Genomic DNA, 15058 nt, shown 5'->3' on the forward strand with positions numbered 1-15058 from the left:
CAAATTATCCGGGTAGTGGTGCTAATCCCATTAATTTCTCATTAATGTGATGGAAAATGGGTTATAATTTTCAATCTCAAAAGAAAAACCCCCACCACATACCTTGGGGGAACAGAGAAACAAAACTGCTCAGGTAGGTAAAGTCTTTTTTATAACAACAACAACATTTAAGTAGTAAGATTTAAAAGAGGACACCATTGCCGATTAATAGAAAAAGTACCCATTTATTCAAGGTATGACAAGTGTATTTACAGTATTTTTCCCCCCAGGACAAGATTCTCATGTGATTCTTAAAGCAGCAATAAAGAATTACATTTAAATGTGAGAAAATGTATTTTGTTGTTACAGATATTTTTTTTCTGCAAAAGATTACAACACATGCAGCCCAATCCTATGCATGTCATACTTGAAAGTAAGCCCCACAGAGTTCAGTGTGCTTACTCCCAAGTAAAAGACATAGGATAGTGGCCTTAAGGCTACGGAGTCGTTCTGACCTCTATCATAATACCAACTTTGCACAAATTAATTTTGACCTCTTTCATAATACCAACACCACAATATATATATATTTTGTATCTGCCAAGGAACATTACCTTGGAAATTGCAGGTGTTATGCTCTGCTCACAGCCCACCTCTGCTACCAATTACAAGTCAAAGCCTTGAGAAGCTTCAGGATGTTGCCCCAACGTAGGTCTTCGGAATCCTCTAAACTCAGCATATTAGTCAGAAGGGAGCTAACTTTTGAAGAACTTTCCATTTCGCTGAAGGGCAGTGAGAGGTACTACCCACTCTTAAAGTCTTGCACAATTTTTATGTGCAGAAGTGATCTGCATGCCTTTCTAATCATACAGGGCTGTGGGAAGTCAAAACAATAATTGTACTGGGTGTTTGTGTGTATTGACCACTTTTGCCCATACTGTCTGTTTAAAGAGGCGCTTAAAGATTAATGCAACGCTCGCCACAAAATGGCAGGATTTCTATCAAATCGGGCCATTTTAAGAAGTCAATTGTCTTCGCTTTTACTTTCTAAAGGACTACAGTGCTACCACCATTCACTATTTAACAACATAGGTCCGTCCTACTTGCAAGGAAACCAGAAACCAGAGCCATGAGAACATGACATGGGCATGATTAAACTAAGGGTGCATTTAGACTGTATTTCTCTATGAGATTGTACCCAGTAGTAGCAGTTTCCTCCTGTTTCTCTACCTACAGGTAGAAAGGAAAATTTGGCATTTATCTGAACATAGGAGCTCCCTGACTTGGTAGTACCTGGTTGAATCAGGAGCATAGATGGTTGTCCTCTGTTCATTTAGTTCCTACTCCTCCTAAGTGAGGGGCAAGGAAAAGAACACAGAAATCTGTGACCTGCTCCATAACTCTTCCTAGATAGAATCCCAAAGTCAAAGCAACATCTGAACAGACCCCAATTACAGCTCTAGGAATGATGTATGAATTGCTCAGTTGCTCCAAAGCTTAAGTATATCCCTTGGAGCCCCAAATATGGGTTAATTGATTTCAGATACAGGAATGACTCACAAATGCACTCCTGTGCAGTTAAACCTGCATGTGGGGATTATCAAGCATATGCCAGAGGCGTTCTGCTTAAACAGTAGTGCATACACAGCACCAGGAAAAAAGTTTGAGCTGCAAAACCTTATTTCATGAGCGTGTCCCATTTGATTCAACAGGATTTGCATTTTTATTTTTTTTCAGAATTGCAGCTGGAACCTCGGAACCATTTTTTTTTTTTTTACAGGCAGCAACATCTGTCACAGTGAGATTGATATGGAGGTACACAAATGGCTTCAGGACTGAAGAAAACCAATTTCAGCGCTTTTTGGCAAAAAACAAAAAAATATTGCTTTTCCTAAGAGACAATTTTCTTTCTTCAAGAGGAAGCCAGCAAAATGGGGAAGCTCATGCACAGATTGCTCTTTCAACCAGAAGCATCAATTACTTTTTCAAAGTTTTTTTTTTAAAAAAACTGGCTTACCACAATTAAAAATGTCTATTTAAATAATCACTCATTCGATTAAAATGGCTACTTCTGTTAGGCATTAGCAGACAAGAGTGGTTTATACCAGTGTTTCAAAATCAGTTTGCATCAACACAAATGCTCACGCAAGTCAGATGATAGATGTTCATCTTGATGGGGGCTTATATGCAGCTTTGCCTACAAACACCAGTTTGAACTAGATATTTGTACAAGAGCCACAATCAGACATTGCAGAGACATGGTGAGAAACAGAAATAGCTGTGCTTCCTTTCCATTATATATCTGCATCTTCTTCGGGGCAATGGGAACAAAGCAAGTTCTGTCCCAGTGTAAGTCAATTCACACTTCCATACTGGCCACTTCAGTGAAATGCCTGAAGTGGCACAGAAACTCTTCAGGTGCTGAAATATGCATCCTTCCTAAATGCTGGGATAGGAAAAAATTAAGCCACAGCAATAAAAAACGGCTTTGAGATGTGGCACTTGATCAATGCTGCTATAATACAATTCCCCAAGACTTCCTCCCAGCATACTTAACATTTTTTTTACTTAGTTTTCAGAAAAAGTTATTTACATAATAAATTAGCTTTGTAACATGCTCTCCTAAAACAAGGATAGGATGCCCAAATCTTAGTGCCTTTACGGCATAACCAGGTGCTTTGCCAGTGTACAAAACAGGATGTTGCATGCTGCAGGATGTTACATTGGCTGCAGACAAGAGAGCAGGAATATTCAGGAATGAAGTGTCTTTTCAGAGGTTCAGCTAGCTGAGCAGGTCTGAGTTCATAAAATGTGTTGAGCGCCTTAAAACAAGTCATTTCAGGAGCTAAACATGATGCACACAAAACGTATTCAATAAGAAAGGGTTCTATCCTTTTTGTGATAAATAGATGTAACATGTATCAAGGAGAACCAGTCAAAAAGGAGTGTAAAATTGGTTCCCATAATCCCTGCCAAACTAAATGGATATTAAAACCAAGAGTGGTTTAAGACTGAAGTTTAGTACAAAAAATAATTAGTTTTTGCATATTCCAAAAGGTAAAATACACACCCAATCAGAATTTACCTTTGGCTTTAAACATTTTCCTACAAAGCAGTATTTCAGCCACACATTTACATGGTTTATACAGCATGTTCGTGCAGTGGAATCCTCTGCTATCGCACACAGTTAAAGTCAATCCATCTTAAAACACACTGAGCATCATGCTTACGGGAACTCTTGCTTTCAGCAGAAGAAAAAATGTAGGAGGGGGTGATTTACCTTCATTCAAGAGAGGGGAGGAAGTCTGGCAGGAGGAAAGAGAGAAGGGTGACTCCTATTTGCTCTGCTACACCTTCAAAAGTAGGAGGTAAAAGTTACAGGCACTGTTAGTTTCATGGGGGAAGTTGCTGCATTTAGTTCATATCCCAAAAGCATTAAGTAGTCTTGAACAGTTTTAATACCATGGATCTCCCCATGACTTTTTCTTCAGTTCAATTCACAGAATTCCTGGTGCTGAAAAAAGTCCTGGCTGCACACTTGCTCTTTGCTAAAAATGTATTTTGCAGACTATGGTGTAAATTAAAAAACTTACGTCAAGACCGTTACAAACTTTGCCTCTGTACACAAGAGAATCTTTGTGCTGATCTTTTCTTCAGAAGGACCTTATAAATAATCTAAGTTTAGAACCAGTCTTCGGCACACTTGCCATTATACCATGCTGTTGCTTTCTCCAACTTTATCTACAAGCTGCCAGGAAAAGAGAGAAAGGGGGTGGGAGCAGAGGAGAGAGAGTAATTAAGGTGCAAGTTACTTCAAACAACATGTAGGCATTGCTGAGCTTTTAAGTAGATGGCCAGATGTGATCATATTCAAATAGTACTTCACCAAGGTCTCATGGGAGACCTTGTAATGCAATTTGCATTGCAACAGTATTTAGGTGTGGTATGTTTTTATGTTGACACAGAGCAACATGAAGATGCAACAGAATGGGGGGAAAAATCAGAAAGAAATGCAAATATAAAAAAACTGTTAGCTCAATAACCCAAAGAAAAAATAAAAACATCAGCCATTCATGCATTAATAGACTGAATATGATATTTTCAACTAACCATTACTGGGGACTGTCTCCTGAGCCTACGCAGGCTTTGAAGAAAACATCAACAATTAACTTTTCAATAAGGATTTAACTCCATGAAAACCAATTTATAAATGATATTTGTAAAGACCGAGAATGAGAAAGATGTAAAGCCAGATTATCGAGGGACTGAACACAACAATGGTTAAATAGATGTACCATGAGAAAAGAATCCATCTATATTAATTAGGCTTTTGGATCAACCCTACAAATTAAGGCATTGGCAAGGAAGTGTTTAGGGTGGGGATGCTGAGACTACTGCGTCAGCATAAAGTAGATGCACAAGCTGTGAAAGGGCACGCTACCAGGCAGAAAAAGGACACCACGGAGCAGAGATAGAATTGCTTCTGCCCCACCCTAAAGCCATTGTGGCCACAATGAAGTCAGAAGTCACTGTGCAATCTCATACACCTAACATTTAGCACTGTCAGTTTATAGCGAGACTGAGTAGCCTATGATCAAATTCCAGCCACTGTGCTTATGATACCACATATGTTCAGGCATGCATAATGAAAAGAAAAAAAAGCAGGCCATTACGGGCACAAACAAATACGGCAGCACCCACAAGGAGGACACCATGTTTGTTTACATGAATGGGCCTTTTAAAAAAGTATGTGCTATAACATAATGAACATCATGGCCAAAACGGGGGCTGAGTGGCTGGCAGGAGCAGTCAGTGAGCCACAGAGATGATGGTCCTCAACAGCTTCTCAGCAGATGGGCCTGCCCTCTTCCTTTAATTCAACATTGAACTGACTAAACATTGAACAATACAACTATGCCACTCGCTCAGTTTTAATGTGGTATACACATAAAACTAGCTTTCAAAATTCAGTTATCAATATTAAAACTACTGGATCCAAATTTAAAGTGTCCATGAATACAACAGTTACCTGAGTGCCTATTGCAAAGGACTCTAGGGATTGTTCTGGGGTGCACAATAGGGGCTCTTAATCATCCTGAGTGAACAGAGCATCCTAGAAGATACCCCAAACTTCTTTGCAGAGGCACACCACAAAGGAAGAGATGTAGTGGTGGGTAAGTTGTCTTGTGGAAAAGCTTCCCTGATCTTTTAATTGGCAAGTCTGAAAGCCACTAACGTTAAGAAATCCCAGCCTTGCTCAACATGGTGCCCTCTAGGATTTTTGGACTACAATTCCCATCAGCTCTAGCCAGGGATGATGGGGGGTGTAGTTCAAAACATCTGGAGGGTACTAGTGGCTTTCAGACTGCATCTTGGGAAAACCTACAGTTCCTCAGAGCGTTAGTGTTGGAATGCTTAACATTTTGTCAGGTTTGTTGTGAAATTTGCATTTTTTTAAAATAACAGTTTAGCAGATGGCAAATATTTTGTATTGGCATAGGTCACCTGGACAGGTGCATAATGAATGACATGATAACCTTTGGGTACCAATATGTTCATGTCAGAAATACGAGAGCCAAACAATTTCTTTACTAAAACTGGTATTAACCTGAAGCTCCAAATCCAAATTCAGCTAATGAGCTGTGGATGAAGCATCATAGTATAAGAAACCATGATTCATTGTGCCTAAGGGGTACGATAATATAACACTCATTCTCTACTAGTCACAGGTGGAGTTGCCAAATTATTTGGCAGCATATACTGAAGGCAAGGGAAATCTGTGTCTGTAAGTGGGATGAGATTGAAAAGGCACATCCCAAAGACAGACAAATTGTTAGTGAATCATCCTCTACAAATGTTTGGAAATCATGATGTATCATGAAGATTTGGCTAATACTGTGTCGTATTTGTTTATACAGAACCAGCATAATTTAGAATTCCACTCATATTTTTAGGTACAGAGTCACATATGCTGCACATTCAGGTATGTGATAGCTCATACGTTGAATACATGTCTTTGCACAAAATAAGAAGGCAATACACGTCCCACTGCCCCAGATTCTTTTAAAGGGTGTGTGCAACTTATTTTTTTAAAAAAAAAAAAATCAAAGATGCTCTTCAGGACATAAATTAAAATATTTTAAGATATTTGCACACTCAAAATATTAAAAAGTCAATTACTGTATCTGTGCTGCATTTCACCTCCTACAGTCTACAGATGATGTGGGCTGGGAACAGGACAAACAACTTAGGAACTTTAGAGCAGGGATCCCAAAGCTTATGTGAATTAGTTTTAATACTTACTGAGCTAATGCCAGGTAAATTCAAGAGATACCCAAGGACCGGCACTCTTCTAATAAAACCAACCACCACAGGGAAAAAGCCCCTTTAAACAAAGAGTCACAGGTTAGATATGACAGCATTACAACCCAAACTGCTCATGTTTTGTACCCAAAAATGCACTCTCTCTCATACAGCATTTGCTCCCCCACGCCCTTTCAGGGTAAGTAATATACCGGTACTCTTAACAAAATCCTTATACATTTCAGGCAACTTCAAATGTCAATAGACTTCCTACATGGAAACAGCTTCTTGTAGGAAAATGCATGAAAGCCACATATAGATGGCATAAATCTAATTTTGCAACAAGTATACCTGCATATACTGTACACAAAGCAGCATGGTTATGTGAGAAATAAGTTATATGCAAGAATCCAATCCAAGCGCAACTTTCTAGGTTCTTTTCCTCTAAATGGAAAAGCAATTGCTGTGTAAAGAACACGAGAGGTAAAATATCAAATCAAGTGGAGTAAGATTAATAACCAGTAGGAGTCCTAAGGCAAACCTATGCATCTGCCATCGATACATCCTTTACAAAGAAGGATTAAGGGATTCAACTGAATGCTTTTGTTCTGGTTAACCTCTGTTGGGATTCCCATACATGCTCATCATTTGATGTCTGCAGCATCAAGTGTCAGCTTTTGTGAATGAGCCATCACAGATGCAATCAAGATGCAACAACACTGATGCATATGCTTCTGTCCCTGTTTTGAGAATCTCCCCTTGCTGACCTGAGTGAGCCATACATACTACCTCTAACTAACAGTAGTTGGAATTTACCAGGCTCCTGGTTAACAAACCAGTTTCAAACCCTGTTTCCAATTCCTGCTGAAGAGGGAATTCTGGTTAGCATTTGCTCCGGTGTCAATGCAAAACTGTTAAGGCTGGATGGTGAATTTTGAAGGGAGGGGGACAATTTCCTCAAGAGTTCTGCTTGATGAATCTCTCTCACATACACACACACACACACACAACCTCTCATGTACAAAACAATTTTTTTCAGTGTCAAAAGCATTCCACATTAGAAAAAATCATTGCTGCACAAAACAAAAGCAAAGACCAGCGAAGAAATCTTACCTGAATAAGAGAAAGAAGCCATAAATTTCAAGGACCATTCCTATCAAGGGCCAGCCAATAAGAACTATAAGTACACCACCCAGAAAGAAGCCTGTGGCTTTCACTTTGTGTTTCTGGAAGAAGAATCTGAATGTCCTTTCTAAACCAATCACAAAAGCCAGGCCAGCCACGAATAAAACCTACAAAAAATAATTTCATGATGAATAAAAAAGTATTTGAACACACCTTCAGAAATTTTAAAAGGGGAAATAAACTATATTTTACTAAAAGTTCTGTTGAAATGAATATGACTTAGTCATATTCATTTCAATTTTTCAATGGGTTTAGTAAGACTTAGCTGAATTCCACCCTGGGTATTCATAAAACATAAAAAAACAGATGTCCAAAACCAGAATGCAGTCTCTTGTTACCACTATGACACTAATTAACTCTGGAAGGAAGCATGAATGTGTAAAAGGGATTTTTCACAATGCTGGCACAATACAAAAGCAGACTTCATTGTAGCAAATAAATTAATTTGTAAGCACTTAATGTGAGTGGTGGTAGCATGACTTTAAGAACAATTTGTGCTGGAAAAAGGGCATTACATTGGAAAAAAGTTTGTGATTTAATCAAGCAGCGGAAAAACTGATGCACCTGGACTTCATCAAGGCTTCCAGCCTAGTCCCAAACAACGGTACTGTAAGCTTACAAACAACTACAGGGTGGTAATTAACTACGTTGAAACATGGTAGTAAGAAGTGTAACAATAAAGTAATGATAGTCTAACTGGACCAAAGGATCTACTGCCATTCTGCAGGGTCAGTCCTGGTACCATTTTTTGAAACCCAAATTACTGGCCAGGTTCTGGAATAGAAGAAATCCATATTGAATAGGGAGTTCAAATCAGTTTGATCAATCCTATATTTATCGCAACAAAATATGCACTTTTATTGTGAGCGCATCCTCGTGATAAAGAAGGAAAGCTAAAAATCAAAGACTGATCTAGAAAGGAGTTTCTGGCATATGGGAGCTGCACCAACTGCCAAGTGGAAATAAGCCTTTTAACTATAGAGACTTTTAATTCACTACCTCTAGCTATTTGTAGAAATTAAATATTTACAATACTAATTAATGTGGCTAACTGATTAGGTGGCAGGCTGGTGCTTAAGGCTCCATAGCCTAATGTTCTACTCAATTACACTGAGATAAATGAAGCCTTCTTGGTGTTGCTGTTCCTGGGTGCTGATCTGTGACAGGGCCTTCTTTATAACAGTAACCCACTTATGGAATGCCCTTCTTTGTGAAGTGTGTCTGTCTCTCTCATTCATTTTTAGGCAGCATTTTAAAACATTATTGTTCATCAAAGTGTTTGGTGGTTGAAAGTATTTTTTTTATACCGACTTTAGACAATATTAGTTCTGAGGATGTTTGTTTTGTTTTCAGATGTTTTAAACATTTAGAATTGTCAGATACCACCCAGGGTACAAAGCTGTTCAACATTTTTCACAACACACTTTGCTGTGGAGAGGGAAGGCATCAACCAAGCTACAATGCCTTCCTCAACTATACATGGTCAAGGTGATCCTATGATTCTCCAGTGTACCCTAGACTAGGTGTTCCTCAAGATTTAACTCCCCCCCCAACAAGGTTATGCATCCCACTACACTGCATATTCAGAGAGAAGCACATGCACAATTCATGTAAATATCATGCAAAATATCACTTACATTCCCAATAGCCAAAAGTGCTTTGTCAAAAAATAGGATCATCCCAAAGAAAAGGAAAAACACTCCAAAACCTGTGAGACCCATTCCAATTTCTGCAATAAAAATGGAGAGAGTTAGTATTATGTAGCCCCCAAAAGCACATAATAATAAAATACACAGAACCTTCTTCTGCAAGCTACGGTCACAACATTCGCTGGTGTGTTTTTAAAACGAGCTCTCCCCCACAGCTGCACATGACATTTGACCTCTTTCAGGCAGGAAACATGTAATGATGCAGGGAGCTGCTTCATAACGTAAGAGTTTTCTTGCTGGATCTAAGGGTCCATCAAATATTGTACTCTGGGCTCAACCAGACTTCCTTTTGTGCAATGTATCTAGGCACAGCTCTGTGTTTTAAAACTCTGCGTCTGAGTGCTTTTGCTTTTTTAGCCCTGGTGCTTTCCCCGTGAAAATCCACTTTACCATTGAATCCATGAAAGAAAAAGTACTTGGACACTGAGCTTTAAAGTAAGAACTTGTGCCTTGAAAGCGCAGGGCGAAAGGTAAGTGTAGATGAGCAAACACACTGGGTTAGAGATGAAGCTATAATCATACTTTTTCCTTATGTTTTCTGCTTCACACCTACAACACCATTAATTTAATATGTTTGGTAACTGTATTATGATCTCTTCAGGAGAGTAACCAGGATGCAATTTATACATGATTGAAGTAAAAATGGATCATCCAGTGCATTCTCTTTCAAAATAGAATTGGCAATATCTTGTTTAAAGAAAAAGTGCCATGTCTCCTCTCCTCTCTCAAAGCCCTGCTAAATGCACAAAACTACTAGTAAGCATGACTTGGAAAAAGGACTGAACACCTGCAAGTCACAGGACTGCATATGTATATACACAATTAACAGATATAATTTATCCGGTTTACCTACTTGTATGACTTTCACACAAACCTATCTGATTAAAGAAGAGATAAGTGGCTAAGTTTGAACCATTAATTTGAGAAGCTTGTTTCAAACTGCTGCTTTTTCTGGAAACAAAAAGGCTGCACTATTAGGGACATTGGCAACAAGTAGACGGGATTTTTTCCCCCCAGAGGATTAGTGTCAAGTGTATTTATGTACCTGCCCACAGCAAAATGGAAATAGTCCTTACTGAATAAGCTGAATAACTTTTAAGTACTGTATCAGTTTCACCAGAAAGCTAAATCTCTGTTTAAAAGAAATTGGATTTCATTTTCAGCCAGAGATTATTTTTGCAAGTTTCATTCAGTCCAAATACTCTATAGGATAAATTCAAAGCCTCTGCAGTCACTATCTCATCTAAACAGCTGTACAATAACACTGTCAAGAACTAGGTTTTTAAAAAATTATTAATGAATTGCTTTATGAATCACAACAAAAATGAGATGGATCATGTCTTCTGTCTTGGAAAAGTTATGAACAGCTCTTAACAGAGGGTCTGGACCAATACCCGAAGAAAAAATTAAAACTATTTTGATTTTTCCAATCAAAAAATCTAAATGGAAAAATAAGCCCTGCAAATAGAAGTCTGACTTCTTATCACATAATGTATGTGTTAAAAAAGACATAGTTCAAACAGTTCAAACAAGATCTATGATAAATTTTGTATTCAGGGATTACCATATTTTTCCGTTTATAAGACTATATTTTTTGAAGTTTAAAATAAGGGGTCGTCTTATACACGGATAGTGCATGGTGCATTTTCTTAATTTTGGATTTAAAAAAGTAGGGGCCGTCTTATACATGGGGGTGCGTCTTATACACAGAAAAATATGGTATATCTTCTTAAGGAGTCCTCAATTGATCAATATATTACACAAAACAGTGTTCAAATCATGGAAGAAAGGTAAGCAAGTCCCTGATGGAACCCGTAAGTCCCAAACAAAATACCCAAAATTTTAGTCAAATCATGGTTCCGCTGAAAGCTAAAAACAGTGATTAAGGGGTTAATAATAAGTGGTAAAGGATGCAAACCTTCTCTTACCCATGTACTGGAGCAATGCAGAAAGATAAGTTTTTTGAGGTGTAGCCCTCTGAAACCCCAAAATTTACATTAAAAAACCCCCACTGTGATCCCATGATGCCAGAAGGTTTTGTTTCTGCCTCCCCGCCATGCCTTACTTTTTTCTTTTTTTTAAAGCATTGTTTACTGACTGCAGCCATAAGGTCTCCTGTTCCTAAACGCTTAATGCCAAAAGTGTTTGCACCCCCCAAATTGTGTTCATTTTAAAAAATAAATGACCACACCCACTTTTACACTTCAGCTTGAGGATTAGCTGTGGGTCAGTATGGCCATTGGTGCAAAAGGGTCAGCCATCCCTGAGCTAGGCAGTGCTTTGAGGATATTATTTTTCTATGCAGCAATAGTACACACACTATTCCAACATTCTTTGCCATCCACAAATAACCAACGACAATTAAAATTAAGCTTCATCACTTTCATCTTTGAGGATCACCCCATCCTTAGTGGCATCAACCAACTAGTGTACTAGAAGAAACCTAAATTACTGCTGTACCACAAAAGCAATCCTACACGTATGATCTCCTCTCAGGCAAAACACCAACATTTAAATATAAGGAACATGATCAAGTTTTAGTGCATTGTTATAAGAATATACAAATGCTTCTAAACACTCCTTTAGTTCTCACCACATGACTATGCAAGATATTTGTGCAGAAATGAAGCATACAAAGATGCCTCTATGGCAATTGTGCATAATTTTAATTCTTGGCTTTAACTGTCATAACAAAGCAGATGCTAGCTTGGACTTTCATATTTATGAAATAGCTCCTTTCAACATGTCTCAACTGTGTCATTGCATCACAAATCTCACTTTCACATTAATAGTGTACACCTCCTAATTATGCAACATCTATGAGTAATAATGGGATAGATTTATTTTAGAATAAAGCATCAACCAATGCAGTACCAGTTTGTTCAACTGATAGAATCACACTGCACAGAAAAGGTTGCTCCTCTGAAGTTTTTTAAAACTGTGGGCAGTGTAAAATATATGTCTACCAGAAACACACCCCATTTAGTTCAGTAGGGGTTACTCCCAAGTCAGGGTGTACTGAATTACAGCCAAATAAACCTACACCAATCATTCTACTTGGGAATGGCCTTGGAGAAAATTCAGAAGTATGGTGAATGGGTGACTACAGCAGTTTCGCTGGAAACTATAATGAAATCTTCTAAAAAATCTCTTCCCTAGTATGTGTCAGAGACTGTAGTGTTGGAAAGGACCCCAAGGTTCAAAACAAATAAAATCTGTATCAGGAATATGTATATCCCAGTCTCAGTTGTGAGTATTTTTTATAGCTTTGATGTTTTTGATTTTAACAGACCTGAAATTCTGCTGTCACGATACTAAAACTTGATCACGAACTTGGGAAGACCAAGGTTATTACTGTCCTCTGGGCAAATGAATTTCTACAAACCTCACACGAGAAATTGCCCATTCTGTTAATCTTGACAATCTATACTGCAGTACAACTCCCAAACTACATTTCATTTGTCAGAGTAGACTTCCAAACCACAACTATGTTCCAGGCAGACATTCCTGAAACTTGTAACTTCTTAAATTCCTCTGACCCATCATTCTACCTTCCCCAAAGCAAGCTATGCCAGATCCCTGCCCTAGGGATTTTTCTCCAAAGGCATTTTCGGTAACTTCAAAATGAATGTGGCATTTGCCCATTCTTATCAACTGAACTTTCTCTTTATTTTCTCTCTTTTCTCACTTAGTTCAATTTTTAATTTACCATTTCCCAGCTACCTTAACGTGTTCAATATATTGAGATGTTTATTGTTCCAAAACAAAAATAGTAAAATACAGCAAGAAGTTACTTTATCAAGGTTTCTTTTTTAAAAAATGTTGTTGCTGCCATTTTTGTAGGGACATCTATTGGCACCTTTTATTTAAGCACTAGCCTGGCAGTCACAGGTGACAAGGAACTTCATGCAGGTGAGCGAGAAGGCTGGCAGAGAATAGTCAGAGGACTCCATCCCTCCCAAGTGCTCAGTTTAAAAACTAAGCAGGCTGGAAACAGGAGAGAAGCAATGGGTAGGAGAGAGGAAATCCTCTGTTCCCTTTTTCACCAAGCCCCCACCAGACTATTTATTGATCAATTTATCTTCTTACATTTATACTCCACAAATTTCTCCCACCATGGAACCCAAGCTGGCATACATATGGCTCCCAGGCAGCCTAAGCACCGAGCAGACCAAGATCTGCTTAGCTTCAGGGCTTAGCCTCTGGGCTGATAACCTTAGGGAACTTTTTGACAGTGTAGTGCAGTGGTTACAGTGATGCTGGACCAGTCACCCACTCTCAACCTAACCAACCTCACAGGGCTCTTGTGAGGCTAAGGTGGTCTGAAGAACTACACAGGCTACGTTGAGGTCCTTGTAGGAAAGATGGGATATAAATGTAAATAATAACCACGGAATCCTATGATTGTACAGTTGAAAGGGGGCCCCCCAAGGATCTTCTAGTCTTTGCAATGCAGGAATAGGCAGGTGGCCAATTTGGGTGACAGGCAACTAATAAATCTAATAATAAAAAGAATAATAACAAACAGTATGTGTATCAAACCCACAACCTCAGCGTTATCAGCACCACACTCTAACCATCTGAGCTAACTGGCACGACCTACTATATAAAAGCAGTTACAGGTAGGTAGCCGTGTTGGTCTGCCATAGTCGAAACAAAATAAAAAAATTCTTTCCAGTAGCACCTTAGAGACCAACTGAGTTTGTTCTTGGTATGAGCTTTCGTGTGCATGCACACTTCTTCGTATCTTCTTCGTATCTGAAGAAGTGTGCATGCACACGAAAGCTCATACCAAGAACAAACTCAGTTGGTCTCTAAGGTGCTACTGGAAAGAATTTTTTTTTTATATAAAAGCAGTAATAGCACAGTAATTCAAGCCTGCTTTATTCCACAAACCCAAACACAGGTCCTATTGCTATCTTTAAAAAGCATCCCTACTTGCAAGGCTGCCCTATTCCTAAACCTGAAAATATTAAGCTATATTTCTCTCTCTCTCTCTCTCAGGAACAGCGGCAATGCTTGCTCAAAGCGTATGCTTTGGGTTTGTCGAGGAGAGGGGCGTCTCCCCCCCACACCCCTGAACTCCCCCTACCAAAGTGGCCCTAGAAATAGTATTGTAATGGCACTAATTGTGGGCGACTCATTAGCTGAAGTTTCCCCAGCCCCTTCCTCCCCGGTCCGTGACATAACTGTGCGCCCGTCCCCCTCCCCCAAATACAACCGTAACTCTTCCTTCCCCTCCCCGGCCCCTCCACACACCCCTTCACCCACTCTGAGTGTCCGTGAGGGAAATCATGGCGACGGCGAGAGCAGCGCGGAACGCGCGCTGACAGGACTCTTAGGAGGAGAGGGTTGAGGGCGGCGGAAGAGCGAGAGGACCAACGAAGCCGCCTCAGTAGCGAGCAGCGGTAGCAGCAGCCGCCACGTCTTCCGGAAACACGCAGCCCCTCCTCTCCTCTCCTCGCTTCCCTCAGCTCAGGCTGCCGGATCCTCCCGGCTGCCGCTCCTGCCGCCGCCGCCAACGAACCAAAGCGCCGTCCCATTGGGCAGGGCGCGCTGAGCCAATCAGCGCCCGGCTTATTCCAATCTCCCCGCCCTCTACCTCAGAGCCACCGAGATGAGGATGACGACGGAGGAGCACTGAGAGCGCGCGCGTGGCAGCGGCTAAGGGCGGAAAGGGGCGGAGCGGGCCCGCCTCGGGCCAATCCGGAGAGAGCGCGGCTCGCCGGCGATTGGGTTGGCTGCGCCGGAAATGGGATTCGAGAAGGGAGGGAGTGGGCGGAGCGAAGGGGGGGAGGCCGGCTGGAGCTTCCGGAAAGGAGAGCACTCAGTCTCTTCAGGAGAAGGAGAGAGGGAGGAGCGCGGGATGTTTGCTCGTGGGT

At 40.1% G+C, this 15058-nt stretch overlaps 1 protein-coding gene across 1 annotated transcript; it reads right to left on the minus strand.

Annotated features, from left to right (window-relative positions):
• Positions 1-204: 204 nt before the first annotated feature.
• GOLT1B (golgi transport 1B) lies at positions 205-14667 on the minus strand. Its single transcript, XM_033161744.1, has 5 exons — positions 14448-14667; positions 9105-9196; positions 7396-7574; positions 6283-6364; positions 205-3727 (listed from the first exon to the last, which is right to left on the minus strand). Exons 1-5 carry the CDS (start codon positions 14470-14472, stop codon positions 3689-3691), a joined length of 417 nt encoding a protein of 138 aa, XP_033017635.1. The 5' UTR covers positions 14473-14667; the 3' UTR covers positions 205-3688.
• Positions 14668-15058: the final 391 nt, after the last annotated feature.

This window comes from Lacerta agilis, chromosome 10 (genome assembly GCF_009819535.1).
Source record: "Lacerta agilis isolate rLacAgi1 chromosome 10, rLacAgi1.pri, whole genome shotgun sequence".
Lineage (NCBI taxonomy): Eukaryota > Metazoa > Chordata > Lepidosauria > Squamata > Lacertidae > Lacerta > Lacerta agilis.

Bases quoted from the DNA above. Each gene is read 5' to 3' on its own strand.
- GOLT1B (XM_033161744.1), bottom strand. From the start codon at position 14,472: ATGATTTCCCTCACGGACACTCAGA. The intron at 9,197-14,447 runs GTGGGTGAAGGG...TTTTTATTGCAG, and splicing joins TTCCCTCACGGACACTCAGA to AAATTGGAATGGGTCTCACA. The intron at 6,365-7,395 runs GTAAGATTTCTT...CTTTGTTTAAAG, and splicing joins GGCTTCTTTCTCTTATTCAG to GGGCTTTTTCCCTGTGGTGG.